The 18,865-nt window shown below is 47.6% G+C and overlaps 5 protein-coding genes across 5 annotated transcripts; 3 read left to right on the top strand and 2 right to left on the bottom strand.

Annotated features, from left to right (window-relative positions):
- Positions 1–108: 108 nt before the first annotated feature.
- HD556DRAFT_1438041 (lysyl-tRNA synthetase) lies at positions 109–2,344 on the top strand (the record flags this gene model as incomplete). Its single annotated transcript, XM_041305792.1, has 10 exons — positions 109–173; positions 236–359; positions 408–679; positions 728–1,535; positions 1,585–1,635; positions 1,684–1,732; positions 1,789–1,946; positions 2,005–2,066; positions 2,120–2,199; positions 2,250–2,344. 10 exons carry the CDS (start codon positions 109–111, stop codon positions 2,342–2,344), a joined length of 1,764 nt encoding a protein of 587 aa, XP_041165196.1.
- Positions 2,345–2,587: 243 nt separating this feature from the next.
- HD556DRAFT_1533523 (uncharacterized protein) lies at positions 2,588–3,727 on the bottom strand (the record flags this gene model as incomplete). The annotated part of the gene is made up of 8 exons (XM_041309546.1): positions 3,389–3,727; positions 3,291–3,320; positions 3,153–3,233; positions 3,090–3,101; positions 3,038–3,055; positions 2,924–3,013; positions 2,651–2,872; positions 2,588–2,602 (listed from the first exon to the last, which is right to left on the bottom strand). Exons 1-8 carry the CDS (start codon positions 3,545–3,547, stop codon positions 2,588–2,590), a joined length of 627 nt encoding a protein of 208 aa, XP_041165195.1. The 5' UTR covers positions 3,548–3,727.
- A 2,254-nt stretch (positions 3,728–5,981) lies between these two features.
- On the top strand, positions 5,982–8,363 carry HD556DRAFT_1493576 (G-protein alpha subunit; the record flags this gene model as incomplete). Its single annotated transcript, XM_041308841.1, has 14 exons — positions 5,982–6,125; positions 6,183–6,228; positions 6,294–6,873; positions 6,922–6,974; positions 7,030–7,139; positions 7,205–7,213; positions 7,277–7,307; positions 7,425–7,468; positions 7,522–7,635; positions 7,694–7,743; positions 7,796–7,910; positions 7,976–7,993; positions 8,048–8,081; positions 8,133–8,363. The coding sequence occupies 14 exons, from the start codon at positions 5,982–5,984 to the stop codon at positions 8,180–8,182; spliced, it is 1,398 nt and encodes a 465-aa protein (XP_041165194.1). The 3' UTR covers positions 8,183–8,363.
- Positions 8,364–8,622: 259 nt separating this feature from the next.
- On the top strand, positions 8,623–10,732 carry HD556DRAFT_1438038 (kinase-like domain-containing protein; the record flags this gene model as incomplete). Its single annotated transcript, XM_041305791.1, has 9 exons — positions 8,623–8,919; positions 8,976–9,031; positions 9,084–9,192; positions 9,241–9,429; positions 9,477–9,719; positions 9,782–9,964; positions 10,015–10,089; positions 10,144–10,365; positions 10,415–10,732. 9 exons carry the CDS (start codon positions 8,623–8,625, stop codon positions 10,730–10,732), a joined length of 1,692 nt encoding a protein of 563 aa, XP_041165193.1.
- Positions 10,733–16,144: 5,412 nt separating this feature from the next.
- On the bottom strand, positions 16,145–17,636 carry HD556DRAFT_1304200 (uncharacterized protein; the record flags this gene model as incomplete). Its single annotated transcript, XM_041299662.1, has 6 exons — positions 16,145–16,203; positions 16,232–16,433; positions 16,501–16,684; positions 16,774–16,835; positions 16,875–17,121; positions 17,263–17,636. 6 exons carry the CDS (start codon positions 17,634–17,636, stop codon positions 16,145–16,147), a joined length of 1,128 nt encoding a protein of 375 aa, XP_041165192.1.
- Positions 17,637–18,865: the final 1,229 nt, after the last annotated feature.

Raw genomic sequence — 18,865 nt, 5'->3', positions numbered from 1 at the left:
TTCCAAAAATGTTGCATGCAAAGATTAAGATTCCTTACTTCTTTGCGTCAGATACCATCAAGATATCCAGTCAGACCTACACAACCTCCCATTATCTTGCTTAGAACCATGGCGTCAGACAGTCCTGCAGGAACACACAAAGATCCCGTCACGGGAGAGATGATTTCCAAGACGTGCGTGACGAGTCATTAATGATCATGATCATATCTGCCCACTCACAGATCATCGTGCACAGTGAGCTGAAGCGTCGCGAGAAGCAGCGCGAGAGGGATGCGAAGAAGGCGGACAAGGCCGCTGCCGCACCACCTCAAGCTGCATCTAAGCCTGCAGCCGCAAATGAGGATGACCTGAACCCGAATGTGAGTAATCTCTGCTATCAATTGAGCAGTGATCCTGACACGATGTAGCAATATTTTGAGCTGCGTGCTCGTACGATCCAAAAGCTCAAGGAGACCCAGTCTCCCAATCCTTACCCGCACAAATTTCACGTCACCCAGAGCATCGCCTCTTTTGTTGAACAGTACAGCGAGGAAGGCTTGATTCCTGCTGGCCAGAAGCTCGACGACGTAATTGTTGCTCTGTCTGGTCGTGTACACAATATCCGGAGTAGCGGAAACAAACTCAAGTTCTACGACCTACACGGCGAAGGCACGCAGGTACAGATTCTCGCAAACGTCCGGTGAGGTCCATCTTCAATGTCAACTTACATTTATTGAATCGTGTATAGCGATGCAGAAAACTCGGATGAATTCATGTCTACGCAGGCACTCTTCCGTCGCGGAGACATCGTCGGTGTCATTGGCTACCCCTCGCGCAGTCAGAAAGGCGAGCTCAGCATCTCCCCCTCATCCATGGTTCTCCTCGCACCCAATCTGCACCAACTCCCATCCGCCCACTTTGGTCTTAAGGACCAGGAGACCCGGTATCGCAAGCGTTACCTCGATCTCATCATGTCCCCTGGTACGCGCAACATTTTCATCACGCGCGCACGCGTGATCAATTATCTCCGCCGCTACCTTGATAACCTCGGCTTCCTCGAGGTTGAGACACCTATGACGAGCATGGTTGCAGGTGGTGCCACCGCACGTCCATTCGTGACGCATCATAATGATCTGGGTTTGGACTTGTACCTCCGTGTTGCACCTGAGCTGTACCTGAAGCAGCTTACTGTCGGTGGACTCGACCGTGTGTACGAGATCGGACGTGTCTTCCGGAACGAAGGCATTGATTTGACACACAACCCTGAGTTCACTCTCTGCGAGTTTTACATGGCCTACGCGGATATGTATGACCTGATGGAAATTACGGAGAATCTTCTCGAGAGCATGGTCAAGTACCTCAACGGCGGCAGCACGATTGTGAAGTATCACCCCGAGGGCAAGGATGGCAAGGAGCTCGTAATGGACTTCAAGACGCCGTGGAAGAGGTATGACATGATCGAGACGCTCGAGGAGAAGACAGGAGTCAAGTTCCCCTCTGGTGACACGCTGCACACGGCGGAGACTAACAAGTTCTTGCGAGACTTGTGTGTCAAGGTCAGTGATTTGATCTCGACCTCTGGGGAATGTCCCTGATGTGTCACAGCACAATGTTGATTGCAGTGAGCCCCGGACTAACGCTCGACTCCTTGATAAGGTCTGTCTTCTTCGGTATCTCTCAACGCCGTCATTAACTTGCGCATAGCTTGTTGGAGATTTCATCGAGCCCCTGTGTATCTCTCCTGCGTTCATCAGTATGTCTTACTGTCATCTCTTCTCCCCTATGTTAACCACACCTCCATATATGCAGCTGGCCACCCACAAGTCATGTCCCCTCTCGCCAAGAACCACCGCTCACGTCCTGGTCTGTGCGAGCGTTTCGAAGGCTTCATGTGCGGGAAGGAGTTTTGCAATGCGTACACTGAGTTGAATGATCCATTTGAGCAGCGGTTGCGCTTCGAGGAGCAGGTAAGACACGATCCATTATTTCATCTACTGCTTACAACTTCTCACCATGCAACTTCAGTCGCGTCAGAAGGAGCAAGGTGATGATGAAGCACAAGGTGTAGATGAAGTCTTTGTTGATGCGTATGTTCTACTTCTGGCACATTCATTACTCTGCCTAAACCCAACAAATACAGGCTTGAACATGGTCTGCCACCAACCGCAGGCTGGGGCATGGGTATCGACCGGCTCATCATGTTCCTTACTGACTCCCCCAGTACGTGTCGTCCGGTCTAATGTTACGTATGTGCTGACGGTCGTGTGCAGACATCAAGGAAGTGCTTTTGTTCCCTGCCATGAAGCCTATTGAGACGGCGGCCAATACAAGCGGAAAGGAGCCTGGCCCTGCCGGGCAATTGTAATGGTAGAGCCCTTTGAGGCAATCTAAAAGTAGACGATATCATGATGGATAGAACAAATAGTTATATGTTTTGCTTGAACTTGAGGCGGAGTAATGTTTAAAAGTCATATCACTCGGGTCATTTAGGGATGTTATGCAGGAAAGCAATGGTTTTTTGGGTGCGTTGTAAGGTGACGCACAACTACTTACTAGGTAAATACTAAATAAGTAGACAGCTCTATGATAAATTTTATAAGTTCATCGCTCAGTGCTTCTCTTCCTAGCATGCCATGAGTACACATCAAGACTAGGACGAAAGGAAACTTACAGCAGCTTCCTGGCTAGGCTCACTTGCCTCGGTATTTGCTGGAGACTGAGGTTGAGCGACTTCTAGTGCGACCTCTGGTTCCTCCTCCTTGGATGGCGCTGAATCAGCCTCTGAGGGAGCAGAATCTGCACTCTCCTGGGAAACAGTTTCGCTCGATGCTACCTCTTCATCCTTAGCGACAGCTTCCTCATGCTCCTGAGCGTCCTTGGGAGAATCGGCATCCTTCATATCATATATAAATACACGAGTGAGTCGGTAAGAAAACAAACGCACGAATGCCTGCTCCATCGACTGCTTGATCTCCTCACCAGAAACCTCAGTACCTTCATCATCTTTCATTGCAGAGGGCTGCGGCTCGACATGCTATGCAAAGCGCCGTGAACACACGTAACTTCCGTTAAAAAACTGTAGCATTACAATATCAATTTCAGATGCTTACATCACTGGAGTCCTGTGCAGTTCCCGTGAGTTATTTACTGAACATAACAAAAGATGGACATACACTCCGGTGTGCGTTGTGACTGTGCTCCGACTCATGGGCATGGCTAGTCTTGCGCGAAGATGGCGACAAGAGATAGAGCACCTAAAACCATCCCTTAGACTCGCTTTCGATGTAAAAAAGACGCGTCTGGAAACCTACCGCGGGACCAAACACCAAAGCCGAGCCAATCTGAAGATTTCAATCCAAAAAATGATTTATTTTACTCAAACTAACGGGTGCACCGCAAGAGCACGCACCATCCATGGTGTATCACTCCCGTAGTTGCCATGAGATGCATGCGGGCCAGCCGAGGCCATCGTGCGTCTGCTAAATGCCGCAAACGATGAGCGTACGTTGTGGTTCGCTCTCATTCCGGAACGGAGGAAGGAGAAAGCATGTTGGACAGGACGAGACATTTTAGTGAGGCGAACCGGTCGTAGTACAGTGACGTCAAGAGTCGGGACTCTCTATGTAGTATTAAGTTGTGCGACACAAGCAAACGAAACGTGAACTGTAACGCGTGAACGAGCGGACTCGGAGAACTTATGTGACGTTGAGGCGGTGTGAACTTTCACGGATAAGACCGGAATCCCGTCTCCTCAAGTTATCGTCCCGAGGTTGTCCCGAGGCGAAGACGAGAAATACTGCTTAGCCCCAGGTAGAAGAAAATGGATAACCATCATAAGGAAGAATGTCATATCGCAAGGTGACCTGAATTGCTTTCATATATAGCTTGAATTTACAACACGAATATTTGTTTCTACTGACAAGTCCAAGTGATACACTGGCAGCCCTTGGATGGGGACAAAACCGAATTCTATGTATTGTAGCATCTTGTGACGAGATCAGGGAACAGGGGATATGGATAAGCCTACAATGTCGTTAGGATTCCAACGGCTTACAAAATAGTTTTGACAGCTAGAAGCTCACTAACATATTGCCGCATCGTGCACATACATTATTCTCGTCGGCCAATATTTCCGCACACCGTCGGCAAACCATTGGAAGCGTCTGACAAACCGACAAGCTGATTCCGTTTGCAGCACTTCCTGAACTTCGGATCGAATATTGAGATGGGCGTGCATCGTGAGACTGCAATCGAATATCCTTCATATACCCTCGGGCTTCGAGGAGCTATAATCGCGTCCGAGTTGACAGACAAAATAGACTGGAATAGATTGTTTTGGACTTTGAAAGACTTTTGCGAATGATAATCTACATGAAAAACAAAACTATAGAACATTGGAATGTCAATAATGCGGAATTTAAGACAATATGAATATACTGTTACAGCGCTTGATGACGAAGAGTTCTCGAATCTCGACCACGTAGAAGATACGAGGATGTTAGCAGCAAGGCGAATGGCTGAAGTCGAGCTTTCTAGCTTTCTCGAGAGTCGACAAGATCGTACGTCAACCATGTCAAGTCCCGTACTTCATGCACGGGTTGCATTCATAAGTCGCACACATACGAATCCAAAAAGGTCAGAGGTAAAGTTTGGGTTGGACATGAATCGCAGTTGTTCCTCATTGGAATGGGCGCCAGATAATGAACTCGAATGAATTGCGGCGTCGCAGTTTCACTTCCGAGTGTGGTCGACTATATTGTATTTTGTATTATTCGAGCCTACAGATAGTCATCCAATTGTTTACCCTATTATGGGAGATCTTGAGACATTCAGAATGTGAATGCCACGAGTTATTCGCTTGAAGAGCTATTTTTAGCACTCGAAGCAGTGTATTTCGTGCGACGAATACTCACATTGTGATGTTTTGTAGACTTGTCGTGGTGTACGATATACTACACAAGACGGCGCCCTTAGAGAAGAACAATAAGCATATGGATGCATGCGAAACTCGGAGGTCTGAACCTAAATATCTGATGCCGCTCAAGCGTTGAGTCACTGAGGCTGCGTGCTGTGGCCATTATTGATTGTGGGATCGTTCATCCGTCAACCGAAAATAAACCACAAGTCCAAGAGAGGGTAGTCGTGGCCCGTGGTAGCTACTGCATATTGTCTGTCCGCCGCCAATCATAATGTCGACGTTGTTCGGCAGTTTGGGCCGCAGTCCATCAACAACGGATCTCTGCACAGATCTTATGGAGAGTGACAGTAGGATAGGAAAGGCGTCATCAAAGAGGCAGTAGCCATGCTGTTAATTTCGGATAGTCGTATTGAAGATGACTGATCCTGGCCAGCGTGATTATTATCTGCAGCAAATTTAGAAAAGTGCGATTGCACCTTTGGGAAGCACAGCATCAATCGCAACGTTACTACTCATGTCTTTGATTTGTGACAACCTCGTTCACAGAATATGCCCGTATGATACTATATGATGTCAGTTGCATATCTTGTAGCACATGCTAAGTGTTCTGTGGTTGCCACAGTGAGTCGGTGATGGCCGCCGGGTGGAGCTGAGGATCCACAGGCACTGACCTAAGGGCTTATGGAACGCTTCAACTCCGTCGGGAAAAGCAGCTACTGCAACATGAGCCACCATCAGCATAGCCTCAGTGATTATCCGTGCTCTCGGATATGATAAAAGTCACGAGTGCGTTCCCTCGAAAGATGTGATGTTGTTGAGCTAAAAAGTCAGTTCAGTACCAAAAGCCATCACGACAGTGACTTGTCAAGGTGTATAAGGGAATAAAGGACGGTTTGCTGTAAGGTGTTTTCATAGCTTACCTAAACAACGATAGTTTGATGGGACTGGAAGTATTACTTTGATCTTCGTTGCCCAAATTCCTGTACTAGTGTACATACGTGGGATATTAGCCCTGTCAGGCATGCCGCAATCGACCTTCTCCTCCACCGTTCGCATCTCAAGTTGAAAGTGTTCAAACCGAAGAATGACCAAACGACCGGGTCATGCCCATTCCACCTCCGAACCAATCTTAATGCAGACCTTCGACGCCGCCAACGTTGACAAGGAATACCAGTTCTACGATGAAGAGGCTGCCAGAGTCAGCCAGAAAATTGATGAGGAGCTCAAGGTTTGTACCCCATTTTCCTCTGCTTAACTAGGAACTCTTTATCATCGAAATCTGCAGAGAGACTGGGTGCGGCGCAAGGATGCTCAGAGAAGACAAGTGAAGGGTACGTTCAGTCGAGGAACACTACCCACTCAGAGTTGACTTAAACGTATGTATGTAATCATACAGTCATGCTTCTTGGCCAGGCAGAATCCGGAAAATCAACACTCCAGAAGCAATTCCAGTTGTACTATGCCCAACATGCCCTCGATCATGAACGTCCCCTATGGCGTCCGGTTGTGTATTTCAATATACTCAAGGCTGTTCGAATGATTCTAGACGAACTAGACCACGAACTCAACAACCTTTCGATTGATGATTCGTTGGAGGGCCAGGCTGTCGCACATTCCCTAGCCCCCTTGGGTGATCTGAGCGAGGAATTCTCCGGGCTGCGTACTAAGTTGGTGCCTCTGGTTGCAATGGAGGACTCGCTGGCATCGGAACTCAGCGGCGGAGTCGCTGTGACCGGCGGCCGAACTGGTGTATATGTCCGTGCAGGATGGCAGGCTCTTGTCACCCCTTTATCGCCCAACCGGAGTCGTGCGCTTCCTGGTACTGGCGGACTTTCTCCCGCTGTTGCTCAGGTGACCAGCCTGGCTTCGAGGACGCTCATTTCTGTTCAAAATGAGGTAGATGAGCTCTGGAAGCACCCGGCCGTTCGGATACTCCTCAACAACAGGCGAATCAGGCTTGATGAGTCTGCACCATTGTACGTCCCATCTGTACCTTGAGTGTTGTTTGTTGACTGTCCTCGCAGCTTCCTGGACAGCATCAAACGTGTCGCGCAGCCTGATTACCTTCCGTCAACGGGTAAGTGCATACGTGTTCTGAAATTATTTACAAACGTTGAATGTGTCTGATCTAGCCGATCTTCTCAACGTTAGACTACAAACGCTCGGTGTGGCTGAGCATTCTTTCGATATAGAATTATGCGGCTCTAGATATAACTGGTTGATGTACGACGTCGGCGGAGCTGTACGTGTGTGCCTATTTTTCTTGTTCTATTGTTTAGCTCAACAAGGCGCCACACTCATTTTTAGCGTGGCCAGGCGAGTTCATGATATTTAATGATCTAAACAAATCTGCCGTCTGACTCCGAACCATCGCATCAGCGCCACGCGTGGGTACCATACTTTGACGATGGTGGGTGTTTTGCTCTGTTGCACTTGCCACCTGTGGACACGGGCGCCGCGGAGGCGCATTCATTGTCCGCAAAAAGGAATGTTTACTAACTGACCGTGTTTCTTGGTTTCGGATTAGCAACTGCAATCATTTTTTTAGCGCCAATCAGTGCATTTGATCAAGTATGTTCTCGTGTATTCTCCCCTTGTGCTCCTATTCATTGTACCCGAAATAGTATCTTGAAGAAGATCCGAGGACAAATAGAGTGGACGACTCGTTGCAGCTATTCACAGCTATATGCTCAAACAAACTCCTGAAGAACTCGCATTTGGTTCTGATGCTTAACAAGGTTTTCATCATTTTTTACAGCTTTGACTGTGTGACTGATGTGACATGACTGTGCGCAGACTGATCTGCTAAGGAAGAAGCTAGAAGCTGGGGTCAAAGTGCGGAAATAGTAAGATTTTATGATCACTTGTTGGTCGGCTGTGCTCACAGCTCAATGATAGTATCACATCATACGGCGACCGCCCGAACACCTACGCCGATGTGTCAGAATATTTCAGGGCACATTTTATTCAAGTTCACAGGCGCCACGATATCAGCCGTCGAGCGTTATATGTTGTATGTATAGATTTTTCTCGTGTCTTGAAGTAACTTTGTTCACTAATAATTGTGTCGCCATCCAGCACTTCACCTCTATGCTGGTGAGTTTTCCGGTCATTCGAGGTTTGCACGAGACCTAATCAATATAAATTCAGGATATCCGGGCAACGCAGGACATCATAGTCAATGGTACGTTCTTACAGATGTCTGCCCTCCCAAGCGCTCATACAGATACGTCAGTGGGAGAGGCTATTATCCGATCGCATATCGCAAAGACTGGTCTCGCGTGATTGCCTCCTAGTTGACATTTTCTACCGAGGATATCGACATAGCACTATGTTTATCTGATTACTTTCCAACATGACACTTCCCTACCGATTAATGATACCTGATGACCTCTTTTTTCTTGCTCACTATCTTACAAACACCATCTATTGATATTCCATCATTGTCACATCTCATCTCTCAGCCTTGTTGCATATAGAATTTCATTCGGTCTTCTTCCAGTTGAAAGGGTCGGTCCGATGGCATAGATGAATTTGCACACGCATTTAGCGCCAGCTGGAGTTCACTTCAGCTGCCACTCCCACGCCGCATCTTTTTTACCTGATAAGTAGTTTCAGTCCATGGTACGCCTTGACATCCCCCAACGGTGAGGATTTTGATCGTTTTGTGATAACCAAGATCTTCAACGCCCGGTCGACTTGAGAGATCAACGATTATTGTAACCATGCAGATGATGAAATGCGCGTCTTGCGATGCGGTCCTTGAACGCACGGATATGCCGCACCATATACGAGAACACCATCTGCTGCCTAACCGACATGCGCCCAGAGTCTCCAGACCCACGGTGTCATTCGGGGAATGGCAAGCCAGGGCAAGCACCCGGCCAGCTCCTGTCATCACTCGACCGCAACGCGACATATTCCAATCAGAGATCCAAGACATCGTGCATGCGTTCGTCGCCTTGCCGGATCAGTTGAGACAAGCGTGCAGCGAGGGCGTCGGTAACCTGCATGTTCTTGGGGTGAGTCCATCGGCGTTGCAACAGTCAGTCGGTGTCATGATTTACGCTGCCATCAGGCGTTGTATGCGTACACCTTCACGCACCTTCAACTATGCGCTCCAGAGAAACAAAGGTCGGGGTCGTATTTTGGAACCAGTGGTTTGAATTCTCATGCGCGGCATCAGTCTTATGGTCGAACTCGAAGACCTAAAAGTGAGGTTGATAGGAGAAGGCGATGCTTGCCTTCCAAATTTAAAGACTATGAAGGACGGGTTTGTCCACATTCTACAAAGGGTGTGCAAAACTTTGGTCAGTGAGGAGTCTACTGAATGGTATGAACAGTCACAAGTCGGAACGCACATTTGCAATACTGGCCTGATTAACGATACGAAATTACACGACCTCGACATCAACAACATAGGAGCATTGATTGTTGAGCACACAACATCGGAAGAGCGCGAGCTGCGCGACAACTGGCACACTTTATATGCTGATGACAACGCACAGTTTATGGTTGATATCCTGCAAAATGTAAGCGTTAACTTAGAGTTCCGTAGTCGCCCTTTGACATTTGTTAGCTACTTGCGGCTCGGTTTGAAATTCTTGAAAGATATAGAAGGTATCTGGTGAATGCTGTGATCAAACTCTCCAGGAAATCTGGACGGTTCCCGCAGAGTTTGCAACTTCGTTGTATTCAGGACATAGAACCTACCGATTTTCGTGGCGGATTTGGCTTGATCTATCAAGGCAAGTTAAACGGCCGTCTTGTTGCTGTGAAAAAGGTGCTAGAGGGTAATCGTTCCCGAGAACAATTTGATAAAGTCAGTAATTTCAATTTCAATTCAGATGTCTACAGAAGATCACATGTTGTCATGCGTTGTAGTCGTTTTCTAACGAGGCGGTGATCTGGTACCATGTACGACATGCTAACTGTCTTCCGTTCTACGGCGTATACGTCTTCGATTACGACGCTGAGAAGACCTGGTGCCTCGTATCCCCCTGGATGAAAGATGGTCATGTTAACCACTACCTTAAGGAGCATCGTGATGCTGACAGGTATCCACTGGTAAGTACAGGGTTACTTCATACCACGAGATCCAACTTACGGTAGTGAAGATCCTGGATGTTGCACGGGGCCTGGAGTACCTGCACTCAATGGACCCAGCAGTGACTCATGGCGACCTGAAAGGCGTAAGTGTATGTGCCTAGCTCTGATTCTAGAGAGTCAAAACTTTGAATTTGCAGGTTAATATCCTGATAACGTCTTCCGGGCGTGCATGTATAGCGGATTTTGGAATTGTAAAGGCTCGAGATCCTAATAATCAAATGACTACAACATCATCCGATGTCATAGGAACGTCTCATTTTATGGCTCCAGAACTTCTTGCCGCAAAGAGTGCAGCTGATCTCCAGAAGTTTGACACAAGGCGGTGCGACATGTATGCATTGGCTTGCGTCTGTTATGAGGTATGGAAAAAAATACTTCATTCGGCTTGGCCTACGACAAAACTTGCAGATGTTTACTGGGAGGTGCCCGTTTCAAAACCAGCCGATTCGGTTACTAGTGCTGGCGAAAAAGCGGCCAGAACGGCCACGTGACACACACCAAGTGTTGGACGACGTTATGTGGAGTCTCATAGAAACCCTGTGGAAACACAAACCGGAAGACCGACTAACAGCAGAACAAGTGTGCAAGCACATATTGATCAGGATGGATGCTGAGGGGAAAAATACCGTGCGCCCGTCCACCGAAGTGGAGTGGGATGTAAGTTTTCTGGCTGATGCTGCCGTAACAATAGTGGCAGAAGACCCTTTCGCGCTTGCGCATGCATAGAATTGAACTCATATGCTGTACAATTGTGTTGGCAATATATATATGTTGCTTTATCTGTAAGCACTGGAATTTACTAGGAGTAACCATTTAGTAGACGGATTCAAAGACAGCGGGAAAACTCGCATATCATGGACTATACCCATTAATCGGATTCAATTGAACACGCTCCTGCAGGTTCTATCAAAATTTCTGTCATCGAGACAGCCACAACAATTCTGCCTGATCGATCAGAATCATGTTCATAAGTATATGCACGATATAAAAGCTGGCTGTCGTCCCATAGCGTTCCCATCATTCGAGAACCCCCTCAGAAGATTCTTTAGTATCGCCTCGCAGCATCATCTAGCACAGAAAATGCGTTTCTCGTTCCTCGCCGTTGCTGTTTCTTTGACAGCGTCTATGTTTGTCAGTGCATGTGGCAGAACAAATGCACTTTGCATAACAGATGGAGATTGCTGCTCGCACTATCAATGTATAAATTCACCTGATGTGAGTATGAGCAGGTCGCTGTGCAACCACATGACTCACCTGCACGCCTTAGAGAGGAGAGTTCTGCGCGCCCGCCGGAAGTTGAGCCGGCAGCCCGAGTGGTACATCGCGACAGTGAGCTATGTTTCTGCTTTCGCTTTGGTATCATGGTTGATGGAGCAATATCTAGTTCGGAGTCAATCAGTGCAGTTGTTTGTGGATAAATTTTCGTGCTGCTCGAGCAATGTAGATGTTTGAACTTATCTGAAAATGATCGACTGTGCCTAGTCTTTCTCGTGGTCCACTAAGCTCGAGTTTGAGAGGCTGTCGAAACGAGTGATCATTGCCGTTGATGATTAATATTTGGAGGCTGCACGAAGATTGAACATACTGCGCTGATATTTTCTCGACTCTGTTTGTCTAACGTTAGCCTTGAATAGCTCATGGATCTATATCTCTGCGACCCGCCAGCGTCAATCCATCGAGCACTGCAACGGCTCTTGATCTGGAAAGTCTGCAATTCGTCGTCTGCCATCAGGGACATCAGTGAATTGATGAGACCTTGATATTGTAGCCGTGCGAACTGTAGAACGATACAATTCTGCTCCCGCTAAATATGCTCATTTATACTGTTAAAAATTTGAGTTGCGGATACATAGCTATCAATGCCTGCAAATTCAGGATAACATGAGCAGTACACGACAATGTGTTGACATTTCTGCATTGCAACCAACAAGGAGTGGTAGCATACTGGTGGCGATAATTTTGAGCATTGTTGTTTTGTCTTACTTCTGGTTTGCATTATGACCTCATCCAAGACATTCCGGTGGGAGGTGCCTCTAGCACTCATCAACAAATGTACAATAGTGTGGGATTTCGTAACAAAGTCGCGACCTGCAGCAATGAAGACCAGCATAGGGCGATATCGCACTCCCCTCATACCTGTCGGATGCTCTCGTTGTCCGTCATGTATGTTTAGAACTAGAAGATCATTTAAGACTTTCCTATGGCGAGTGCCTTTGGCACTTGTCACCAGATATAGAGTAGTATTACCATTCGTAACAAAAATATAATATGCTGTCATTGCAGCAGGCAAGGTTCAAGGACGACGACTACTGTGACATTCAAAGTAAGTACTATATGATTAAGGACTTTGATTCCCCACTTTCCAACGTACGTCTAATTACAATGTCAGTAAATTAAAAATACAAATAGTCGTCATGATCTTCTCTGTCCCAGTCATTTCCGTTGTCTTCCCCTTCGTCTTCGTCATACTGGTTTGTGTCGTCATCTTCATCTTCGTCCAGGTCCTGATCGGCGTCTGAGTCCTCTTCCCCATCATCGTCGCCTTCCACCCTGGCTCCCTCATCGTCATCGTCATCGCTCTCATCTTCCCCTGATGCTAGGCCATCTTCGGGACCTCCGTCCGCGCAAGCCCTCGTTATCTCCCGCAGCAACTTGGGATGCCCGATTCCATGGGACGTGTACCGCATGAACATGTCTCTGTCCACGAATCTGGGTGGTCCTTGGTTTGAGTAAGGACGACAGGATGGGACGCTGTACCTACATGCCAACGTAGTACGCTTCCCAGTCATCTAATTCGCCACACTGACGTGCAAATGACTTTCCATGACGAAGGGAGGTGGTTCCACGGCCAGAAGCAAAAGCTGGGATCAGGTGCGTACCCCGGATGACCTGACCAGGGTCAAGGAAGCCAAAGGCATCACGGTCAGATTCCTCGACGAATGCGACCTTCGGAAGCCGAGCGCAGCTCATCCCCGATTGATGGTCGCTCAAGGGAGCTAGCCATCTCACGAAAAGAATCTCAATCTGATGCTTTTTGACCAGACCTTCAACATTTAGCCATGCGTTCATGTGGTAAATGCCCAGAACTCGGGCATACCAGTATGGATGTCGAGGCTTCGTTTCGCCAGATAAAACCATGACATCACAGTGAGTCCGAGGATTAATAGTGTCGTACTCCCGTCTAAGATCGTAAGTTGTGTAATGGACCTGTGGGGGTGAATGATGGATGGCAGGCCAGCGAATATCACAACGTACCTGCATAGTTTGCACGGAGTATATCCTACTATCTGAAATTATGATTGAATTTCGCTCCTCGTCTGTGAACGCATGGTCACAATAGCTGACATCTAACTTTCGAAGTCGATATAGCACATGGTCCTTGAGTTTCGGTATAAACTCCTGTACCTTATGAGCAAGATGAACAACGGGGAGCGCTAACACCTACTGCTACAGCTGGATCGTCCTCTCGAGCCCGAAGGAAACTAAAAATGTCCAACGGATTGTTGCAGCTAAGTTTCCGTATGAGGTGGTGATCTTGGAGTCCTGTAGGCAAGTCGACCGGTGCTTCTTTGCCAGTATATGAACTGCAACATCCCTCCGCGCCTCGCCCAAGGACGCGACGACGATGTTCATGCCTGGTAAGTTGCGCCGGGGTATCTAGTTTATTAGTCAGCGGATAGAACGCTTTTAGCGCTCTATGCGCCAACTCTCCCTGGTCCAAAATCAGATCAAGCGAGAAAATATATAGTAGGGCATGTACAATTTGTGATGTGAAGGAGTCTATGGTCCCGAAAAGCCGGATAGACTGGAGATAGTCTCCCATAGCGTGAAACTTATAAGTATTCAAATTGAACTTCTTAACCTTTCGGCCACCGCTCCCCACACCTGGGTTATCAGAACCAGAGTGTTCACGAACAGCCTTGCGCTCACGGGCTGCCTTCTCTTTAGGTAGCTCTAAGGTGGTGAAAGAAGCACAGGTAAAATCCCGGAACTTGCGCAACTGACCAGAGAGGCGCTTGAAGGTCTTGTCCAAAGCGGACAAAGTTGTTTCCGAATGTATTCTCAGTTTGGCAAAGGCATGCCATTGGGCAAACCTGTACAAAAGTGATTGTACGACCACATCGTGGTCCTCTGGGAATAGGCCTTCGAAGACCGGTATAGCGCACTGTGATAAGAGTCAACTACATACATAGCAACTGAATCGAGAGGACGAACCTGCAAAATATCTTCAAAATCCCTCGCCGCGAGCCTTTTCATTTCTGAGGTATTATTGGCGAATTTGCGTATGACGCCATTGCCATAGGACGGAACTTGGCGAAATCTACTTTATACCATCACTTTCAAATAGGCAAGGAAAGCATCATACGACAAACCTGTTATCAAGAGTTGCGACCAGCCGGTCACCGCCTGGGAGCGCGTAGAGTAGACGTACGAGATGGGTGAACAGCGCTTTCCATGTACCCAACTCGCATTCGTGCATGAAATCAATGACGAGCATGCGGAAGGTGTCAAATCCCAGGGGTCCGAGTTTTTCTGCAAACGCATTCTAGCCCAAGGTCAGTGATAAAGAAGGCATGACTGCGAAGGCACTCACCATGGTAGGCACCCATGACCCTTCTCCAAGCGTTGCCTGCACCTTTGAGCCATCGACAGTATGTCCCAACCCATAGATAAATCCACGAGCTTTCGTCACATTGTCCAGACAGTACGTCCTGAGGTTAGATACACGGCCTTGTATGTCCCTAAACAGGCCCAGGAGGTCAAATAACGCTTTTGGCGTGAGACAACGTGGACACGGACAAGAGCCCATGTCCTTTATCGTCGCTATCAAAACCCTAGAACGTTGATTTGTACTTAGATAATGAAACAAAGAAAAACGAACGCACTTTTCTGGATAATCAGCGGAGTAAGTGAATATGCGTGGAAATACCCTTCTTAATATGCCATCGGGACACCGAAGCACAATCCCATGACAGTATGCTTCAAGGAAGTCGGCATCCAGTAGATGTCTCCAACATGCGTGGAACAAGTCCCGCCGACAATGTGTGTGAAGGGCTGCCATGCCGGTTTTTGATATCTGAGGTAAGCTGTTGATGACGTCTTTGACACTATCAGGAAGCTAGAAATCCGACGTAAGAGATGCACAGCACTGGAGGCTGTTAACTTACCGAGGGTAAAAATCCGACCAGATGACATGCACCAGATTTGGGTGCCGAGCGCGCATACTTGGTCAAATTTCCGAAGTACAGATAAAGCGGCCAAGCTTTAGCCGTTCCGAAGGTTGCGAGATGAGTCGCATCGGAAAATAACATAAGTCCAGCGATGACGCGTTCGAGCGAGCAGTTGGGTTCCCTTGGTTGCCTCTGTAGGTCATCCTGGGCTTTTAACCAGGAGTCAGAGGTATAGAGTTCGTCGAAGATGCGCTCTTGGTGGCCGTCCAGAGGATCCCTCCACAGGCGCTTGAAGGGTAGAAGGTGGAATGCGTTTGCCTGGATATCAGCAAATGCAGAACGAATCACTCCTACGAGTGGCCTATAATGAAATCCCGGAATAGTAAACGACCTGGACGGCTCGTCCTTGGACTTCGTAGGTATATCGAGGGTGATGTCTGTCTGTAACCAATCATCCGGAAAGACGGCAGTCCCCTTTCCTCCGTCGTTGTCCAAAATGTGCAAGTTCTTCTTGACCGAGAACCCATCCAGGTCCCTCGGATTGAAATCCTCCGCATGAAACATGTCTTTAACGAGGCGTGATACTTCAGCCTCCGATTTGTGATGACTGCCGGAGTTCATCCACACCATAAGGCGGTAGATAGTCATGTTAGGGAAGGGATGTGGTGGTTCGGGAGACGGTTCAGGGCTCTGGGCATCGACAGTCGTTGGACTCGAAGTAGCTAGTAACGAAGAAGAGATGTATTTATCAGGCTCGAATGAAGGGCGCCTAGGATATTGTCGACAAAGCCCAATAGTATTGAAAGCGGTTTGAAGAGAATCGCGCAGAGTCAAAAAGACTCTTCGAATCCTGCTGCTGGGTGCGCTCTGAGTCTCCGTCACGGAAGACAGACCGTTTCCAAAAGAATCTGAGGGGTTAGCGTCTTCATCGGGGGGTAGAATGTCGTGGAAATCTCTTGGAACTGGTCTAGGCTTGCGTTGCGAGGAGTGTTGACCTGTGGCTGTTGGTGATGACAATGAGTACTACTATGATAATAGATAGGAAGGTGCACACCTGGGGAATCATAGCCTCGCTCATCAAGATCCTCCATGGCAACATCCAAGACGTCGGAGTCGAAGTTCGACATATGAGTGGGCGTACTAGCACGAGCGGTGATGGCTGGGTGGATAGGTTGATGTAGGGTACCAAACACCATAGGTTCGCTACGGGCTATAGGTTTCAAGTGACCGTTCTTTGTAAATAGAACTGGTCCGAGCTACGGTTGGAAGATAGTGAGTGAAATGAGGACGTTGGAGCAACCTACGAGATGATTAGCGACTTACCCTAGGAGTACCACTGCTAGTCGCGAGCTGTGAGGACCTTTGCAAGGTTTGAACGGATTCCTGTGCGCGGTTCCGCCTTCTCTCGGTAGCTAGTGTGCTTTCCTTGCGGTAATGCCTGCAGATGGAGCGATGCCTGCTAAGGCCACGAAAATCTGTATCCCTCTCCCAAGAGCAACGCGGAGCACTGCAGGACACCATTGACAAGACGAAGATAGTAAACAGAATACACTGAAGTAGTTGCGAAAGGCGCATTGCCGTGACCCTTCCACGGACTGAGAAGTTGTGATCATACGGCGATTGTCGTAGGTAGCTATCCGATATATATAATACGGATCCTTGTTAGGCATTGCCATATATATCACGTTTGCACTTACTAGTACTCCTAGTAGTAGACTACCGTGACCATTGTATATTCCGGCAAGTCCGACATCTCCCTTGGAACGACGGTCCCATTTGAGAGCGGAGTCTCCGGTCGCCCTCTCAGGATAGTAATAGTAGGAATGGGAAAATTTTGTTTGTTTCTTGTCCTCTGTACGAAATCCCAGCAAAGGGCGACGAAGGAACCGCGCGTTCAGACTGGATCCCTCATTAGGCATTACCATATTTGCCATAGGAACATGTCTAATAAAATTGACGCAGCACGATGACATAGTAGTAGATGAATTGTTTTAAGAGTATGATGAGCTATCGAGATCAAGTAAACGATTAGAACTAGAAAATGGTAGGGTACTACTGTCTTCCAGTGATCATTGGCACTGGCACCTTGTAGCACTAGGTTGGTAATCCGGCATTACCGATGATGCCTTCTGAAATCTTTGTGCCCATGCCTCTTCCTCACCATTCAGAATGGTCAGGAATTGGTTGTACTGGCGGACTCTGTGCTGAGCTGCAATAAAGTTGGCGAACACCGTGTCAACGGTGCACTTGAGCAACGCGTCCTGTTCATCGTCTTCCACCTCGAATCCGTCAAGTGCCACCCTACACAAACGCTGTTCGATCACTACATAACCTGCTTCCTTGAGTCTCTGTTCCCATGCATCTTCATCACGCTTCAGGAGCACCACAAATTGGTTGTATTGACGGACTCGATTCTTTGCTGCCGTATAGCTTGAATGTACCGTGTCGATGCTGTACATGGCAAAGAGCTTATCTTGCTCATCATCATTCGTGTCGATTGCGTCGAGCGACAACTTACACGAACTCAGTGTTCGCCTCAGAGTGAAACAAGGAAATCCTCGTACTATATATATCCGTTTCTCGAGGTTGTGACCAGCGCATATTATCTTCGAGAGATGGTCAGACTTGGCAGATATATCGGTTGAGCTGCCTTCAAGAAGAGAACGCGCGAAATCGTAGGGAACTGGCGATAGAGTTGAAATTGGAGATGACAACATCGTGGGGGGTGCTAGCACTTAAAGTTCAAAAGCAGAAGCGCCCTTTATGGTCATCTATTTTTGAAGAGACTTTTTGATCGGAGTATTCGGTGTTTGAAAACGCATACTTACTATCCCCTATTCTGCCATAAATGTCACAAATAGTCACACTTGCTGTCCACTTGGCAGATGTAAAACATCAACATATTCAACACTAAGTCATTAGGATGATACCACATAGTAAGTTGTAAGTTACAGTATGTAAGAGTATGCATTACTGTGTTCATATATATGTTGGACTTAATGTTTGGTGACGAGCTTGACTCGGAAGTAGCCGAACGAGTGGCTGAAACCTTAAATCGTCGGTGGTACATACAGTAGTTATTTTTACATGCACGCTATGTGTTTGCAATGAGTTCACTGTGCTACGTCCTGCGCAAAATCCTAAAATATAATGAAAATTATGTTGAGAGCCGATGAATCCGAGGAGCATAAGGCTGAGAGAGACAGAGCCGAAGGGGAGAAGGCGAGTACGGCCGACAAATGAAGCACATTGAGTGCAAGCACCTCCAAACAGAGAACATGGACGACATGTCAACATCGGCAATCTTTTCATTCTTAAGTATATATTTTTCCATCAAAAAAGTCTTGCTGGCACACTCACCATATAAGAAGAGCCAGCCAAGGTCGTAACATCTCAGTTTCGTAAATGAACACTGAGATGTGAGTAGTTGTTTTTGCTGTAACATTTGAGTACAGTACTGACATACAAGTAGATTTGTACCTTGTTTAGGTACAACATTTTGTTAATAGAGTTTCGATGCCTCAATATCATCCCATGTCACTTTGTCCTGGCCACAAAATGTGGACCTGACGGGGAGAAGCTGAAGCTTCGTGCCCGCCTCGTTGCCAATGGCCAGTGCCAGAAATACGGAGTCGACTTCTTTGAAATGTTCGCACCAACAGCCAATATGAGCACTATACATGCCGTG

The sequence above is a fragment of the Suillus plorans genome (assembly GCF_016647745.1).
Source record: "Suillus plorans strain S12 chromosome Unknown HD556scaffold_6, whole genome shotgun sequence".
Taxonomy (NCBI): Eukaryota; Fungi; Basidiomycota; class Agaricomycetes; order Boletales; family Suillaceae; genus Suillus; species Suillus plorans.
This window is presented reverse-complemented; position numbering and strand designations above follow the sequence as displayed.